Source organism: Microcaecilia unicolor, chromosome 11 (genome assembly GCF_901765095.1).
Source record: "Microcaecilia unicolor chromosome 11, aMicUni1.1, whole genome shotgun sequence".
NCBI lineage: Eukaryota > Metazoa > Chordata > Amphibia > Gymnophiona > Siphonopidae > Microcaecilia > Microcaecilia unicolor.
In genome coordinates this window covers 166,599,081-166,618,509 of record NC_044041.1, presented here as the reverse complement: position 1 = coordinate 166,618,509, position 19,429 = coordinate 166,599,081, and the positions used below count along the sequence as shown (strand labels likewise).

General features: G+C 46.9%; 1 protein-coding gene across 2 annotated transcripts in view; it reads right to left on the bottom strand.

The window, feature by feature from the left end:
* SPINT2 (serine peptidase inhibitor, Kunitz type 2) overlaps window positions 1-16,245 on the bottom strand; it is a 65,117-nt gene extending 48,872 nt beyond the window's left edge. Inside the window, exon 1 of one of the 2 annotated variants that reach the window (XM_030217287.1) lies at window positions 15,512-16,245. In XM_030217287.1, the coding sequence (XP_030073147.1) occupies window positions 15,512-15,899 (388 nt within the window). In that variant the 5' untranslated portion in view covers window positions 15,900-16,245. The remainder of the gene's footprint in view (window positions 1-15,511) is intronic. The other variant, XM_030217288.1, reaches the window with a different exon arrangement.
* Between the last annotated feature and the right edge of the window lie 3,184 nt (window positions 16,246-19,429).

Below are 19,429 nucleotides of genomic sequence, written 5' to 3'. Positions count from 1 at the left end.
AGAATGAAGGAACTTTAGAGAGAGAGAAAGAATCTCACCTACGAAGACCAAGTACTGGTCCCAGCAATGTTGAAACCCACAGTGCTGAACAAATGGTGACAAAAATCACCACATTTAAAGCAAAGTTACATTTGTTTTAGCTAGTTTTTAACACCTAACCTAGTCGATGCTATAATGGACTATTCTGATCTTGGGGTCCTATAAGACACAGTGACCATGTCAATGTTTTTATTAAATTTTCCTTTTATGTTTTGCATATTGTATTTCTTTAATCCTGTCAAGTATTATTATAATTATCGTGAACCACCTTGAGGGCATTGCTTGAGGCAGTCAATCAAATAAAACGTACCCTTGAGTTACTTACCTGTAGCAGGCATATATTTTCCAAGGGGAGGTGGGCGGGTTTGTGAGAACAGTCAGTCTGCTGTCCTTGGAGAATACCTGCTACAGGTAAGTATCTTCGCTTTTGAGGACAAGCAGGCTGAGTTGATCTCACAACTGGGGTATCCCTAGCATCCAAGCTCACCCAAAACAACAAACATTGGTCAACTGGGCCTCACAACAGCGAGGACAAAAACGTAGATTAACCTGAAACTATATACAGCTTGCTGAGAGTGCAGCCTGAAACAGAATAAAAACGGGCCTAGGTGGCTGGAGTTGGATTCTAAACCCCAAACAGATTCTGCAGCACCAACTGCCCAAACTGTCACATCAGGTATCCTGATTATAGCAGTAGTGAGATGTGAATGTGTGGACTGAAGACCACATCGCAGCTTTGCAAATCTCTTCAATGAAGGCTGACTAAGTGAGCCACCGATGTGGCCATGGCTCTGACATTACGAGCCGTGACATGGCCCTCCAGAGTCAGCCCAGCTTGGGCATAAGTGAAGGAAATGCAATCTGCTAGCCAATTGGAGATTGTGCGCTTTCCGATGGCGACTCCCCTCCTGTTGGGATCAAAAGCAACAAACAAATGGGTGGACTGTCTGAAGGGCTTAGTCCGCTCCACGTAAAAGGCCAATGCTCTCTTGCAGTCCAAGGTGTGCAAGCTGCTTTTGCCAGGGTGGGCATGAGAATGGAGAAAGAATGTTGGCAAGACAATTGACTGGTTCAGATGGAACTAAGACACCACCTTCGGCAGAAACTTTGGTTGTGTGTGGAGGACTACTCTGTTGTGATGGAACTTAGCATAAGGTGCATCCACTACTAGGGCCTGAAGCTCACTGACTACGAGCTGAAATAGCAGCCACCAAGAAAATGACCTTCCAGGTCAAGTATTCAGATGGCAGGAATTAAGTGGGTCAAAAGGAGATTTCATCAGCTGGGTGAGAATCTTTCCTGGAAGCCAGCAAGACCCGGGAGACACCCTCCGAAAAACACAAGGAAAAAAATTCTAGGCTCTCAACGTCCAGGCCGTGACAGCCAGAGACTGGAGGTTGGGATGTAGAAGCGAACCCTCCTGCCGAGTGTCAGAAAACACTCCAATCTCCACAGTTCTTTGGAGGACAATTCCAGAAGAAGAGGGAACCAAATCTGATGCGGCCAGTAGGGTGCAATCAGGATCATGGTCCCGCGGTCTTGCTTGAGTTTCAGCAAAGTCTTCCCTACTAGGGGTATGGGAGGAGACGCATACAGAAGGCCTGTTCCCCAATGTAGGAGAAAGGCATCTGACGCTAGTCTGTCGTGGGCCTGAAGCCTGGAACAGAACTGAGGGAAATTGTGATTGATTTGAGTGGCAAAAATATCCACTGAGGGGGTGCCCCACGCTCATATTCAATGACCACTTGTGAGGTTGCATTACCCTGCTCAGTTTGTCGGCTAGACTGTTTTACGCCTGCCAGATAAGTGGCTTGGAGAAACATGTCGTGACGGAATGCCCAAAGCCACATCTGGGGGGGCTTCCTGACACAGAAGTGAGATCCAGTGCCCCCCTGCTTGTTGGTATAGTACACTGCAACCTGATTGTCTGTTTGAATTAAGATAATTTGGTTGGACAATCGATCTCTGAAGGCCTTTAGAGAGGTTCCAGATCGCTCGAAGCTCCAGGAGGTTGATCTGAAGACCTGATTCCTGGGTGGACCAAGCTCCCTGAGTGAGAAGCCCATCTACATGAGCTTCCCACCCCAGGAAAGATGCATCCATCGTCAGTACTTTCTGTGGCTGAGGAATTTGGAATGGACGTCCCATGATCAAATCGGTTCGAATCGTCCACCGTCGAAGGGAATTCTGAAAATCGGTGGACAGTTGGATGACATCTTCTAAGCTCCCCGCAGCTTGAAATCACTAGGAAACTAGGTTCCATTGAGCAGATCTCATGTAGACTTGCCATGGGTGTTATGTGAACTGTGGAAGCCATGTGCCCCAAGAGTCTCAACATCTGCCGAGCTCTGACTTGCCGAGACACTCAAACTGTCGACACTAGGGACAGAATGTTGTTTGCCCGAGTCGTCTTCGTGTCCAGCAGTGCTCCAATGAACTCCAATTTCTGAACAGGAGTGAGATGGGACTTGGTGTAATTTATTACGAACCCTAGTAGTTCCAGCACCTGAATAGTCATCCACATGGACTCCTGAGCACAGTCCTCCAAGGTGCTCTTCAACAGCCAATCATCGAGATAAGGGAACACATGCACTCCCAGTCTGCCTAGCGACGCTGTGACTACTGCTAGGCATTTTGTAAATACTCTGGGTGCACATGCACTCCCAGTCTGCCTAGCGACGCTGTGACTACTGCTAGGCATTTTGTAAATACTCTGGGTGCACATGCACTCCCAGTCTGCCTAGCGACGCTGTGACTACTGCTAGGCATTTTGTAAACACTCTGGGTGCAGACGCCAGGCCAAATGGCAGTACGTAGTACTGAAAGTGCTGCATTCCCAGCCAAAACCGAAGATACTTCCTGTGAGCTGGGAGTTATCAGGATGTGCGTGTGTAAGCATCCTTTAAATCCAGAGAGCATAGCCAATCGTTTTTCTGAATCATGGGAAGAAGGGTGACCAGGGAAACCATCCTGAACTTTTCTCGAACCAGGAATTTGTTCAGGGCCCTTAGGTCTAGGATGGGACATATCCCCCGTTTTCTTTTGCACAACGAAGTACCTGGTATAGAATCCCAGCCCTTCTTCCCCTGGTGGAATGGGTTCAACTGAATGGCCCTTTAGAAGGGCGGAATGGAGCTCCCGGTGGGCAATTTGGAGGTTTGTATTCCAGATTGAGGGTGTATCCTAACTGGACTATTTGAAGAACCCACCGGTCAGAAGTTACGAGAGGCCACCTTTGAAGAAAAAACATTAACTTCCCTCCAACTGGCAAGCTGTCTGGCACAGTCACTTTTACTGCAGCTATGCTCTGCTGCAGCCAGTCAAAAGCCCATCTCTTGTTTTTGCTGGGGAGCAGCAGGGGCCTTGGGTGCAAGTTGTTGATGAGAACGAGACCGCTGGGGCTGAGCCTGAGTAGGCTGGCGAGACACTGGAGTGTACCTATGCCTTGAATAGGAATAGGGGGCACTCCGCGACCCATCAAAAAACCTCCTGGAGGAGGTTGTAGCTGAAGGCGCCTGGCGGGAGAGAAAAGCCATAGCATCCGTGTGCTTCTTGATCTGCTCAACCAAATCCTGTACTTTCTCTCCAAAGATATTATCCCCCCGGCAAGGAACATCCGCAATTCTCTGCTGGACCGAATGATCCAGGTCAGAGACGCGCAGCCATGAGAGTCTGCGCATCGCTATACCTGCAAAGAGGTGGGAAAAATGTGGGATACAAATGCCCAACAAATAAATAAATAAATACCTTGAGCAGATATTCTGGATGCTACATCAAAAGTGTCATAGGCACCCCTGGCCAGGAATTTACGACACGCCTTCTGCTGCTTGACCACCTGACGAAAAGGTTCGGCCTGCTCTGGTGGGAGGGCATTGACCAAACTGGACAGCTGTCTCACCAAGTTCCGCAAGTGGATGCTTGTGAAGAGCTGGTAAGACTGAATATGGCAGCGCGCACAGCGGCCTGATACGTCTTCCTCCCAAGAGTCCAAGGTTCTAGATTCTCTGCCTGAGGGCACTGAAGAATAGTCCGTAGACCTCTTGGCTCTCTTGAGAGCGGAATCCACCAACACGGAGTTATTGGGTAACTGAGACCTCATTAACCCAGGTTCTCCGTGGATCCGATACTGGGAATCTGTCTTCTTAGGGATCACGGGACCAGGCAGGGGGAACATCCAGTTTTGCATAAGGACTTCCCCGAGTACCTTAAGAAAAGGGGAATCTCAGCCCTGGGCTCATCCTCCACATCTACGGGGAATGGAATGGCCTCAGCCATTTCCCTCACAAAAGAGGCAAAGGAGAGGCTCTCTGGAGGAGATACCCTCTGAACCATCCCCTCCACCTGCAAGGAGACTATCCCAAAAGGATTCATCTGTGGAGAAGTACCTGGGATCCTCCTCTGACTCCCACGAGCGCTCCTCTTCAGTATTGGAAAGCACTTCCCTCAGTGACCTCTGAGACTGTACTTGCCTCGACGCCGAAGACCTATGGTCCCAATGGCGATGTCGAGGGGCCGACGCCTGCATGGACTGCGGCGAAGCTTCCTCCACCGATGTCAATGGGGAGTCGACCTGGGTGGCAGCCGACACCGGAGCCGCAAACGGCACCGAGCACAGGGTCCTCACCTCAGGTATGGGGCCAGACGCCGCTGCAACAGAAGGCTCAGAAGGTGGAAGCACCCCCGATGCCAAGTGGCACAGCAGTCCTTCCAGGAGCTCTGGCAGCAAGGCCCGGATGCGCTCATTGAGAGCTGCCATCGGAGAAGGTTGCGGAGCCGGTGGAGCAGTCTGAGGCAGAATTGGTTGAGGCTCGGGAGCAGGAACCGGACTGCTGGGAGGCCGACGCATTGATACCTCCTGTATGGAGAGGGCACGGTCCTCCCGGCACCGACGATTCTCGGGTGCTGAATCCCTCAGTGCCCCAGAGCTCCCGGCATCGTCGAGGGGAAACAGTAGCAGTGTTTCGTTTTCGCTCGATGAACACGGAGGCTCCTCGGTGCTGACACGGATGACGTCAAATCCTCACGTTGCCTCAGGGTCGGGTCCGAGGGGCCTCACTGCTCCCAGCTTGCAGTGGCCTCTCAGCAGCCATGTGTACCTCTGCTCCCGACGTTGATGCATCCATCGATGTCGATGCCTATGTCAAAGGACCAGACCGAACCCCAAAAAGTTTCTCTCTCTGGGCTTCTCGAGCCAATTGAGTCCTTTTCTTCATACGAAGACAAAGGACACAACGAGCCAGGCTATGGTCGGGCCCAAGTCACTGGATACACCAGGAATGGGTATCTGTACCTGAGATGGTCCGGTTGCACTGAGTACAACGTTTGAAGCCGCTGGGAGTCTTCGATGATATGGAAGGGAAACCTGCACTGGCAAAATTAAAAGACTCAACTGTGCTGAAGAAAAAGGGCACAAAAGAGGGTAGAGACCTTGGTCGCTGACCAAAAAAGAAAGGAAAAAAAAAAATAAAGGATTTTTTTTTTAAATGGACGATAAGGTCAAATGAAAAACTTGAAGGCTCTTTTCTGGTCACGAAAAAAGGAGCCACAGAATTAATCTGCCGCTCCATGAGTGGAAACAAAGAAACTGAAGAGTGCAGTCGCGTAACAGGCAGGAAGTCAGTCCGCGCACATGCACCAGAAGGCTCTGGAAAACTTTTTTTTTTCTTTAAACATTTTACAAAATTACAAAGCAACCTTTGTCAAGCAATCTGCCATAATTTCCAAGGAAACAAATATTCAGGGATAATCCCTCTTCTACAGTGATATTTATAGGCTGTAGTCCACAATCGGGGGGGGGGGGGGGGGGGGGGGGGGGGGGAATGATATACACCATTCCTGAGAGGAGGAAGAAGAAACAGAAGAAAAAAAGAAAATAGCACACAAAAGATCATTTCAACTGTATCATTACTTTCTACAAGTCCAAAAGGTCATAAGTCAGTTTTAGGAACTCTTGCATTCAAAAAAGATCAAAGTTGTAAAGGTTCAAAAAAATGAAAAGGTAGTATTATCTATCTGAAGAACACATTTACATGGGAACCTTAACTGAAATTTAGCACCCAAAGAGGCATATTTTCAAAGCACCTAGCCTTCCAAAGTTCCATATGTAAGCCGCATTGAAGCCTGCCATGAGTGGGAAAGCGCGGGGTACAAATGTAACAAAAATAAAAAAATAAGACAGACAGAAATTTCTTCCTTCTTTCCTGTGTCGATCTGGAGACATCCGGAAATATCAATCTTTTCTCCTATAAAGAAAACTGGAACCGACTGTCACAGATAAAGTCTTATCAAGGCCTCTATCTTGAAAAATTAAAAAGAGACCAACAAAGTGGCCCGAAAGTCCACCTCATTTTGCGATCTCTCTAAAAGCGCCGAGACATCCAAACTATCAGAAGACGAATTCACCCCCACTTGGCTTCTCGAGCTAGTGAAGACGGCAAATAAAGTTTTTGTATTGGGGGAAGCCCATTCTCAGGATATTGAAGAACTTCTTTTAAGAATTTGTGAAATAAGTCCCTTGAGGAAGGAAAGTTTAATATTCTCAGATTCAATGATCTAGCTCCATTTTTTAAGTTCTCCAGCTTACGATGAACAACATCAGCGTTCTGTAATAATTTACATTCCACCTATTTAACTTGGGATAAAGATGTTTCATAATTTTTCATATTTGATTCCTGACGGATTAGTCAAGATTGAAGCGATTCTATCATTGAGGCATTCGACTTTGTATTGGAGACCAAAGACAGACAAACCTTATGCAGGGATTCCACTGCCGACCATAAGGACTCCAATGTTACCTTTGCTGGTCTTTCCAACGGCTGCAGGGCTGCCTCAGGGCTAGGCCGCATTTCAACCCCCATCAGCATTCCAGGTGTTGCCTCTAGCCCGGTCAAATTCTGCCCAGATTCTGAAGGGGTAACTAAGAGGTTCTGATTTTCGGGAGAAACTCCCTCTCGAAGCGTCACAGTAACATGGGAAGAGCCCTCCTTAGCTAGACCAGAGATCCCGACTTCCGAGGGCTCGACGGGCGTTCCTCCCAACATGCTCTTCGCTTCTAGAGCCTGCCTCTCTGGACTTCTCGGGCTAAGTGAAACCTCACTTTCCTGTCTAAGACTCCTCTCTGTGCCAGTCAAAGGAGCGCCCCTGGATGCAGTTGGCGTTGCATATGCTGTAATCGGTAACTGATGAAGAGTAGGGTCCGTAGAGGGTAATGAGGAACCTCCTCTAATCTTTCCCTTTCGCTTTGGCGTAATTAATTCAAGAAATAATACTTAGAGGAAAAAGGAATCTCCAGAGCTCAGCATAATACATCTGGTCTCGGTGCCATCTTGGTCAGTCCCAGCAAACTTATTTTGTGCTATGTTTATGCTGATTCCTGGGCAGACGCAGATCGTCGACCCAGTTGCGAGAACAACTCAGCATGCCTATCCTCGGAAAACACCTGTTACAGATAAGTAACTTTGCTTTCTCTGAGGACAAGAAAGCATAATATTCTCACATGTGGGACTCACTAGCTGCCAGGCTCACAACATAATGAAAACTTCAAAACTAAGATGAAAGTGAGCCTAGTGAAAAATAAATAGGGCCAGAGGGCGGAGTCGACATGACATAGTAAAAAGATTTTGCAGGACTATTTGTCCACACCAGCTATAACATAGTAAATGATGGCAGATAAAGACCTGTATGGTCCATCCAGTCTGCCCAACAAGATAAACTCATTTTACATGGTATGCAATACTTTATATGTATACCAGAGTTTGACTCTCAGGGCACAGACCGTAGAAGTCTGCCCAGCACTCTTCTTGTACTAAAGGTTCTGAAGCTAACGTTGAAGCCCCTTAAAATTTACACTCTAGCCCATCCCTATCTATTCAGTCACGATCACAGCATAGACTGTAGAAGTCCGCCCCGCTCTGGTTTTGCTTCCAAATTACTGGTGTTGCCACCCAATCTCCACTAAGATTCCACAGATCCATTCCTCCTAAACAGGATTCCTTTGTGTTTGTACAACGCATGTTTCAATTCCATTGCCATTTTCATCTCTACCACCTCCCACGGGAGAGCATTCCATGTATCCACCACCCTCTCTGTGAAAAATACTTCCTGACATTACACCTAAGTCTGTCCCCCTTCAACCTTAATTCACGTCCTCTAGTTCTACCACCTTCCTGTCTCCGGAAAAGTTTTCTTTGTGGATTAATACCTTTCAAATATTTAAACGTCTCTATCATGTTACCCGTTTCTCCAAGGTATACATGTTCAGGTCGGCCAGTCTCTCCTTGTATGGTTTGCACATAACAAAGAATACACAATAGAGTTTGCCATGCATAATCAAATACAGAATATACTTCAACTTTTTAATTATTATTTGTAAGTGACCTCCCGTTCCCTGCCTATCGCCCTCCCCTCTCTCCCCCCTCCGACTCCACCCCCCCCCCCCAAGGCCCTCCCCTTCCCCCAGTGCTTTCTCTGGTCCTCCACACTCATAAACTACATTCTCTCTCTTTTTCTAGTTAACTGCATTTACAAAGAACTGCCATATTGAGTGCCATTGACTTGTCCGATGTTTTCGTGTTGCTATGAGCCTTTCCATTTCACACACATAGACGTTCCCATTTTATTTCAGAGTATGTACCGTATTTTTCGGACTATAAGACGCACTTTCTTCCCCCCAAATTTGGGAGGAAAAAGTCCGAAGGTAGCAGGCTGCCCACCCTCCCTCCAAGTTCGGGATCGCCCTCCCTAGGGTTACCTCCCCTCCCCCCTGTCACGACCTCTCCCCTTACTCACGCGATCTCCCCTGGTGGTCTAGTGACGTCGGGGCAGGAAAGAGCCCCCTCTTTCCTGCCCAGCGCGCTGCTCTGCATCCTCCTGTATGCTGCCTGTGACGGTCTCGGCGAGATTCAAATGGCCGCTGAGAATTGAAGTGGCCTCGCGAGACCACTTCAATTCTCAGCGGCCATTTGAATCTCGCCGAGACCGTCACAGGCAGCATACAGGAGGATGCAGAGCAGTGCGCTGGGCAGGAAATAGAGGGCTCTTTCCTGCCCCAACGTCACTAGACCACCAGGGAAGATCGCGTGAGTAAGGGGAGAGGTCGTGACAGGGCCGGGGGGAGGGGAAGTAACCCTAGGGAGGGCGATCCCGAACTCGGAGGGAGGGATTCGGACAAGACGCACCGGAGCACCTAGGTTTTAGAGGAGGGAAAAAGTACGTCTTATAGTCCGAATTTTCTTTTTCCTATTTCCCTCCTCTAAAACCTAGGTGCGTCTTATAGTCCGAAAAATACGGTACATACACTGCTGCTTACATCACCAGAATGCTACACAAACCATACAAATGTTATTGTCTGTTTGTCTTAATGTGTTATTCAAACAGCTGCACAGGTACATAAGCATCTATATAGTAAAACACCAATTTATCACATATGCGCCTAATTACAATGAGGTCCCTGTTTTTATAATACAGTACCTCTTATGAATGTTCACCTCAGTATCTTACATAAATGAAGTTAGAATATGGTGTTTTTGCCATCTGCAAACTAATACCCTCTGGAGATTACCACCCCATGAAAAAGTGGAAAACATTGAATTACATTTCTACAGCACACTCACGTAACCGTTAGTCCCCTTGACTCTCTGACAGAGTTTCATGATTGCTTTCTCAAAGGGGATTGATTTGCACAGCCAACCTTCTTTCGGTCCTACACCCTAGCGGGTGCCACCAGAACTCCACCCACACTGAGAATTGTAACGTTTTTCACAGGGTAGTAATCTCCAAAGGACAGAGAGTATCAGTATCCTAGGATGTATCCCATCCGGCCCCATAGCTTTGTTCACCTTCAGATTCTCAAGTTGTTTATAAACTTTCTTCTGTAAATGGCGCAGTATCCACTCCATTCCCAGATGTTCTCTCGGCAGATGACTGTCCTTCTCCAGGATGTTCCTCCATGAACACCGAAGTAATCGTATAGCACTTTCGTTTTATCCTCATCACTTCACATAGCCATTCCCGCTTTCTCCAATATATCTGAAAAAGGTCTTGTCACCTTTACATCTTTAGCCATTTTTCCTTCTGCTTGCGCTTTCACTAGCCGTTTTCTTTCTTCGCTTGAGTTCAATCCGATCATCTTTTCCGTGATCGTCTCGTTGCGTTCTTTTGTATTTCTTGAACAAAGCCTCTTTTGCTCTTATTTTAAGAGCTACTTGTTTGGAGAACCATATAAGCTTCTTCTCATGTTTTTGTTTACTTTCCTTGCATAAAAATCAGTTGCCATATTTATAGCAGCCTTTAGCTTTGACCACTGATTTTCCACTTCTCCTAAGCCTTTCCACGCCAACAGCTCCTTCTTCAGGTGTTCCCCCATTTTATCAAAATCAGTACATCTGATGAGTTTTGTGTGTCCGCACATTGCAAAAGTAAACAACTTCTATAGAGTACATCAAAAATTTAATTTTTATTTTATTTCCATCTTCCAAAACTCCAGACAGCAGATGTACAGATCAGGAAGACCCAAAGCACTCCAAAAGTCAGAAACAACACAGCTTATACCTAATTGTTCAACTATCCTTAGGATTCACCTTTGGCTTTAAAAAGCAAAGTCATGTGCATGTAAGGTATGGATAAACAAATTAAAACAAAGTTTAAAGCAAATGCCCCTATGTAATACGTGGTAACAATAATGAAACAATGATGGAATATTCACAAAGCAGGCAGCCTGAGCCAACAGGCTCATTTTCCACTGAACATAATTAACTTTGTATGAACTTGGTGGCTAACAGTGTGCTGAACTAGGCAATGTTGGCACACTTTGACTCTGGACTTCTGTATGAAGGTAGTTCCGCCTTCATTCAATATTTATCTTTTAAATAGTAGTAATAAAAAAATCACATGCATTTTTATAATATACTACTGTAATCCACAAAACAGGAGCAAATTCCCAATTGCCATTTTTTTTTGTAATGTAGACACAGGAAAAAAAAATTATTTTAAATGCTCCCAGGTTTCAACCTAATTCATGTTTAATGTGTAATATAAATGTCATAAATAAATAGATAGAAACTCTAATGTTACACAGCTGATTCTGGATGACCCAGCAGGAAAGAACAAAAGAGGCAATAGTGCCCTTGTATAAGTTTCTGGTGAGGCCCCATTTAGAGTACCGTATGCAATTCTGGAGACCGCACCTACAGAAGGATATAAACAAGATGAATTCAGTCCAGAGGGCGGCTACAAAATTGGTAAGTGGTCTCAGTCATAAAACATATAGGGACAGGCTTAGGGCCCTCAACATGTATACGCTGGAAGAGATGGGAGAAAGGGGATACGATAGAGATGTTTAAATACCTCAGTGGCGTTGATGTACAGAAGGTGAGCCTTTTACAAAAAAAGGAAAACTCTAGAATGAGGGGGCATACAATGAAGTTACTACTAAACATTTCTAGAGCGCTACTAGGGTTACGCAGCGCTGTACAAGTTAAGAGGAAATAGGCTTAGGAGGAATCTAAGAAAATACGCTTTCATGCAAATGGTGGTGGATGCATGGAATGGCCTCCCAGTGAAGGGCTGTGTCAGAGTTGCAGAAAGAATGGGACAGGCATTTGGGATCCCTTAGGAAAAAAAAAAAAAAAAAAAAGAGAGTTAGTGGTTACTGAGGATGGGCAAACTGGATGGGCCATTTGGTCCTTATGTGCCATCATGCTTCTATGTTTCTGTTTTAGTGGCCCCTTACCAGGAGAAAAAAAAACCTCTGCACAAATATAACAGTGCTAGAGTGTCCCTATAACCAGACCCTCCAAATAACACATTGGTTATGATTTATAACAAATTAGTATTCTACCTATATAAGTTTTCCCTCTATTATACTGCCTCTGTGTACATCCGTAAACTGCACAAGCTGGCATGTTCAAAAATATAAATGCGATTAAATAAAAATGCTACCAAAAATAAAGAACGACACCGTGGATGCAGCAGCTCATAGGTGAGCTTGCTTTGTTTTCAGTGTGCGGAGAGGACAGCTGCATGGGGATGGGGAAACATTACTATCTACATTTTGACGTCACTTCATCTCCTGTTTTAACTAACCTCTTTGGTCCCGACCAAGGAGGTCTTATGACAGGAGACACATGAGCCTATCTAATCCATTCTTTGGGCTAAAGTCAGTGGCAGCGCTTACCGCCATATTGCAGGTGCTATTATTGAAAATAGAAAACTATTTTTGGTCTCTTTTTTTAACCTTTTGTGTGTGTGTGGGGGGGGGGGGGGGGGGGTCCTACAGCGCAAATTACAGCCTGCAGGTTCTTGGAAAATTCGATGTTTGTAGGGCAACTTTAAGAAAGGCTCCGGCTCTACTTGAGCCTCTGAGCAAAGTTACAGGGCCGGGCCGCCGCCCCCCCCCCCCAAAAAAAAACTACCTCAGGTTACATATGGGAAGCTTTCAAATAAATAAGCAAGCTGTCGAACCCCCCCCCCCCCACACATACACAGTCACAAAGTTTGGTACTGTTTTCAATAGTGTCTGTTAATATTGGGGTCACCCAATATGGCGGCTGCGCAGGGGAGATGGCTGCAACTTTATGATGTCAAGCCGTCTCCAATCATAAAACCTCATTGATCCTAACGCTGGATGAATATAGTTTAAGATAATCACTGCCCTAAAGGACAGAAGACCGCGGGGAGAAGGTAAAATTATGTATCATACCTGATAATTCTCTTTCCATTAATCATCCATAGACTGGTGGGTTGTGTCCATCTACCAGCATGTGGAGACAGAGAACAATCTTTTGCCTCTCTATATGTGGTCATGTGCTACCAGGAAATCCTCAGTATAGTCGATATCAAAGCTCCATCCGCAGGAATCACCAAACATAGAGAATTACACCCACAAAGGGACACTCCGCCACCCAACCACCGCTGAAGCAGGGGGAGGGGGGCACCCACACCCGCCGACACGGGGGGGGGGGGGGGGGGAACTGGCATGTCCTGCTACCACGGGAGGAGCTGGCATAACCCATCACCACCAAAGCAAGAGGGAAACAAAGCTACCCTACTACCGCTCGAAACGGGAGGGAGCACTGGCATAATTTAGTTATGAATCCAACCACCGTCGAAACGGGGGGAAAGAAGCAGCAGCTCACTATAATACAAAGTCGTCCCAACTCCAGGAAAATACAAGTGGAAGAACTTGAACTCGAAGTCCTCCTGAACAGGAACTGAAGTCTAAACTTGAACCTGAAATATAACTGAACTAGAACAAACAGTACAGATATCTGGGAGGGACTATGGATCAATCCATAGACTGGTGGGATGTACCCAAGCAGTACTCACCCAGGGCGGGATATGGAAATCCCAGAACACAACACTGAAGCTCCAAACTGGGCTTCGGCCCGTGCCAGATTGAGATTCCACGTAGGCACTATCGAGTGCAGAGGAGGGCGTAGGTGATTAACCCCTTTGAGAAAACGCACCACATCTGGCTGAGAAGCCAGGGAAGCACCCTTCAGGCGACTTCTGAAGCAAGCTAGAGCCGCTACCTGGACCTTAGAGCTGAGCGACAGGCCTTTCTCCAGACCTTCTTGCAGGAACGCCAACACTGAAGCAATTGGCGCTGTGAAGGGCGACAGTGATCCTGTCTCGCACCATGATACAAAGGTACGCCATACCCTGGCGTACGTAGAAGTAGAGCGCTTCTGTGCTCTCAGCATAGTGGCAATGACCTTGTCCGAGATGCCCTTCTTCAGCTGCTTCCGCTCAACAGCCAGGCTGTAAGACCAAAGAGGGAGGGATCCTCCATCACCACGGGACCCTGATGTAAGAGGCCCCGCTCCGCTGGAAGCCGCAGAGGACTGTCTACGGAAAGCTGGATCAGGTCCGCATACCAAGGGCGTCTGGGCCAGTCTGGACCCACCAGGGCCACCCAGCCGAGAATTCTGCCCAGCACAGGCCAAGGTGGGAACACGTAGAGAAGCTCCTGTACTGGCCACTGCTGGAGTACAGCATCGACCCCCAGAGATCGAGGGTCCCGTCCTCTGCTGAAGAACCGCGGCACTTGGCAATTGGCCGAGGTCGCCATCAGATCCAAGGTCGGCATGCCCCAGTGCTTCGTGATCTCCAAGAACACCCGAGCAGACAGTTGCCACTCTCCGGGATCCAAGGTATGGCGACAGAGAAAGTCCGCCTCGACATTCAGGACTCCTGCAATGTGAGCCGCCGACAGCTGGTCCAGATTCGTCTCTGCCTACTGGCATAACTTCATGGCCTCCCTGGCTACGGGGGCGCTCCTGGTACCTCCCTGGCGATTGACATAGGCCATGGCCATGGCATTGTCTGACAGGATTCGAACTGGCCTCAGGTTTAGATGTCTGCAGACCCCTACGGGGGCCTGCGAACAGCACGAGCAGGTGATCCGACTTCCGGAAATCGTTGGTCACTTACAAGTATCTGATGATAACTCGTCTAACATCCAGGCATCTGAGAGCACGATACTCCTCTGGCTAATCCTCCTTATGGAAGGAGGGTAGACAAAGCTGCTGATTCACATGGAAGCGAGAAACAATCTTGGGCAGGAAGGCACTGGGCGAATAGACACTCCTGCCTCCGTGAACCGCAGGAACGGCTCTCTACATGAGAGCGCCTGGAGCAAGGAAACCCTCCTGGCTGAAGCGATTGCCATGCTGCATGTGACCACACACCTGCTAGATAGTGAGAATACTGAGGATTTCCTGGTAGCACATGACCACATATAGAGAGGCAAAAGATTGCTCTCTATCTCCACCTGCTGGTAGATGGACACAACCCACCAGTCTATGGATTGGATCTGCTTGATATGGAAAGCAAGGTTTCGGGCTGGTGGCTGAATTTAGCAATGGGCGGATGGGCCCCCTTTATGCCGATTTGTGAAGAGCAGCCCTGGTGGCAATAGACAGCCACTCCTTCCAACCAACCCCTCTCAGCTACTACTACTACTACTATTTAGCATTTCTATAGCGCTACAAGGCATACGCAGCGCTGTACAAACAGCTGCCCTGGACCTGGTGTACAGCTTCCTGAACTAAACATACTCGAGGAACTTTTTTGTTGTTGTTGTTTATATTTCTGCCTGCGCTGAAACCATTTAGCACACGATGTGCGCTGGAACCCTCTTTTAGCAGCGCTGCACAAACATAGAAGAAAGACAGTCCCTGCTCAAAGAGCTCCCTTTAAAGCTTTAAATTCCAATTCATTCTCCCTCGAATAGAAGCGGCCTTCACCCCACTCCCATTTTTAGTGTTCATTCTTCCTCAGTCCGGTCCCATCGGTAGATGCATACCCTCACCATGTCCACTTTCCAATTGCCATTATTAATGGGTCCCCAACCTACGTTCAAGTTTGCTGTTTTCGATGTTTAGGGCTCCCCTCTCCTCTGTTTCGCTAATCGCTCTACTAGTTCACCTCCCCTCCCCACCCCCACCCCCATATTAAGAAGTTCCCCTCTTACCCTCCGTGATAGTCTGCTCGGCCGCATCACCTTTCTGGTAAGCGATAGCTCCGTCCTGAGGCACCAGGCGGCAGACATTCTTGTCCTGGAAGATGCAGTCTATCAGGTAGCAGCGACCACCCTGCACGACAGCCAGGTTACAGCGGGACGAGGCGCAACAAGCTTCCGCGCAGCCCGACGGCTCTTCCAGTTGCTGAAGCACCTCGGCTTCCCCGTGCAGTGAGCTGACGGGACCCTCTAAACCCAGGCCCTTTTGCGTCCGCAGGGACTGGCCGTCGTCGGAGGAGCAGGGTAACACGTTTTCTGCCTGCGACAGGACACTCTCCTGCCCACCCGGTGAGAAGAGAAAGAAGACAAGGGAACCAAGGAAAAGCACTTGTATAGCCATTCGCCCGATCAAGTACTTCTCGAACGTGTGAGAAGAAAACTGCCGTTAAATTAGAAGAAGAAGAAGAAAAAATTAAATCACAAAAGTTTATTCGCGCGCCGAAGAATATAGACTTCCACCGCCCTCGAGAGGGGCGAGCGCTCCAGCCAAAGGCGTAGTAGGGTATTATTTTCCTTAGGATTAGCACCCAGTTCCTCTACTAAAATCAATAACACTAGGACTCGATCTCGCGCCCCCCCTCTCCCAACTTCCGGACGATCAACAACTCAGGTGACTTGTTTCTTCTCGATCAGCGACGCAGAGTTAAACGTCCCAGTTTTCCCTGTGTGACGTCAGGCACAGGTGCAGCTTCCTCCAACGCCCTTATCTACCAGCGCTCTCTCTTGCTCGTCGCGGATGTTGCCCAACCGCTGCGATTGTCAGACGCGCAACAGAGGGGAAGGAAGGGAGAACCGTGGTCCCATCGCCAAAGTGTGGAATTTTTCGGGGGAACGTTAGTACTAAGATGTACTGACTATGAGAAAACCTTTAAAACAAGCGATTACTTGTTTGACAGGTTTCGCAAATAAAACAGCTGTGGGTTTTAACTTTAAAAAAGGCTATGAAAAAAATTGGCAGAAAAACTAAAAAGTTCTAAAGACTGAAAAACTGCATCGAAAGTATGGTTTTCTCTGAGCTACTGGAGTAGCTAGTCCATCTTTAGCCTTGGACCCATCTAGGTATGATTCATTAACCTTTAAAGGGAATTTTTTTTAAACCAGAGTACAATTACTCAATATATCCACCAGGTACTCACTATTCCTTAATTAAACACTCAACTTTACAAATAACATTTATTTCTCTAATCCATAAATATGAACAATTTTACAATCTAACACAAAGTGCCCACAGTATTCCAAAAGACCCCTCCCCCTCTTTTTTTCACTCACACTCATGCACAACCGATATTATTATTATTATCATATTGCCATACGTTTCCTTAAGAAACCCTAACAACAAATATGTATCATCTGAACTCAATTATATTGGAAGAACCACAGGATTCCCCCGTTTAAATGTTCATCACAATGTCCATGACCACATGCCTGATATTCTTAAAGGCACTTATCCCAAGTCCAGATTTGCAAGCTTCATAAACCAATGATGAAGCTTTTTTGTTGGTTATCAAGTTGTAGACCACTGCATGTGGTGAGCGTCACGCGGGATTGGGGCCTGGCTGCTGAAGACACCATCAGCGCATCTGCATACAAACAATCACATTTCTTGGTTCTCTATGCGAGACCGCATTTCATTCCTATCTTCCTCAGGAGAACCACGTTCCACAACCTGAAAACATACAAACATCACATTCCTATTTGTCCATATCTACCTTTCTTCCACATCTCCATATAAACAAATCTAACAGAATATGAGGCATATTTTCAAAGCACTTTGGGAGGCTAAGTTCCATAGGTTTCTATGGAACTTTGGGAGGCTAAGTGCTTTGAAAATAAGCCTCTTTATCTATCACATATTAAATTCTCTGGCAGCTTACCCATAGGGCTGTTTCCCAAACCTACGTAGTTAGGAAATGACGACACCCATTCAGCAGCCCCACTCTATCCCACCTCAAATACCTGCACTGGCCCCGCCCCGCCCCCACTCCACGTCATACCCTTACAACCACTCAACCTCCAAATTTAAACCCGCTGGGGCCACAGTATTCCACTGAAATATGAACTGCTGTTCTATACTGAACAGCTGATCACTCACATTCCCTCCCCGAGCGGGCAAAGGAACCTGCACCAAAACCAAACATTTAATATCTTCCACACTATGCTTCTGTTCCAACCAGTGAGCGACTAAGGGGGTATCAATCCTCGAATTCCTCACATTGCTAGCATGTTCAGCCAGCCTGTTCTTTAACGTCCTCCTAGTGTGCCCGATGTAATATTTATTACACGGGCACACTATGCAATATACAATACGCTCACTAGTGCAATTAGTGACCGATTGTAAATAAAAATGTCTATTGGATTCCGGGATTTTGATCACATTAGTATGAATGACATGCTTACAATACACGCACCCGGTGCAGGGGGAATGATACCCCCCATACCTCTCGGTGCTGGGTCTTTTCAATAGTTCCCCTAAATTTGATTTTCGGCGATAAGCCATTTTAGGGTGCTCTTTAAACACTGGGTGTAAACCCAGAATATTCCAATATTTATGGATAGCATGGCCAATCACGGGAGCCTGATGGGAAAAGGGGAGAACACAAGCCACCGGTCTGGCCATTGACGTCTGCTTCGGGACAAGCAACCACCTTCTCTGGGCATAACGAGCCCTTTTATACGCACGCCTCAAAACAGGCATCGGATACCCTCATTGAATAAATCTCTCTGTCATAATTTGCGCCTGGCTCTTAAATTCTTCCAAGGAGGAACATAACCGCCTCAATCTCAGGTATTGACCGGCAGGAACACCCTTTCTCAAAGCTACGTGATGATGACTTGAATAATGTAACAGGGTGTTCCTGTCGGTACTCTTCCTATAGATCGAAGTAGACAAATCTCCCAAGGCAGATTTATTGATTTTAATATCCAGAAATTCTATCTCCTCCTTGGAAACTCGCGCTGTAAATTTGACACTAGGGTCCGCTCTGTTTAAAGCCCCAATAAACTCCCCGAGGTCCTTTTCAGAATCCCGCCATAGCAATATAACATCGTCAATATACCTACGCCATAGTATGACTTTGTCATACCACGGGAAGGTATAGACATGTTCCTTCTCAAAGTCCGTCATATAGAGGCAAGCCAAAGAGGACGCAACAGTCGCCCCCATGGCTACCCCTGTCTTTTGAACATAAAGGATCTTCTCAAACTGGAAGTAATTATAACCAATCACCCAAGTCAAAAGTTGATGTAAGATCAATCTCTTACCCATAGGAATATCCAACAATTCCAAATATGACCAAGCTACCTCAATCACGCCTATCTGGGGTAAATTTGTGTATAAAGCTACCACATCAAGTCCCACCAGAAAAATCTCATCCAAACCAACCGATTGTAAACTAATTTGATCTAGGGACTGTATAAAATCTGTGGAATCCCGGACATATGAAACCACTTTACTGACCAAAGGCTGGAGAAACCTGTCTATAAATTTAGACAGGGGCTCTAAAACCGAATCCCGAGTACAAACTATTGGCCGACCAGGGGGGGTCCACAGTCATTTTATGGACTTTCGGAATAAAATATATGTAAGGAATTTTTGGACTAGGATGACAAATTGCCATTCCTTCTCAGTGAGGGTGCCGTCTACCACCGCTCTACCCACATACTCCGCGATCAAGTCTTTTAGATAATTAGTAGGATCATGATCCAAACGATCATAAAACTCAACCTGCCGAAGTTGGTGCAAACCTTCCTCAACATATTTTTGTTTGTCCAAAACCACTGTGGACCCACCTTTATCCACCCTAACAATCACAATGTGTTCATTATTAGCCAGTTGTTTAATACTCAGGTATTGATCCAACGTCAGATTAT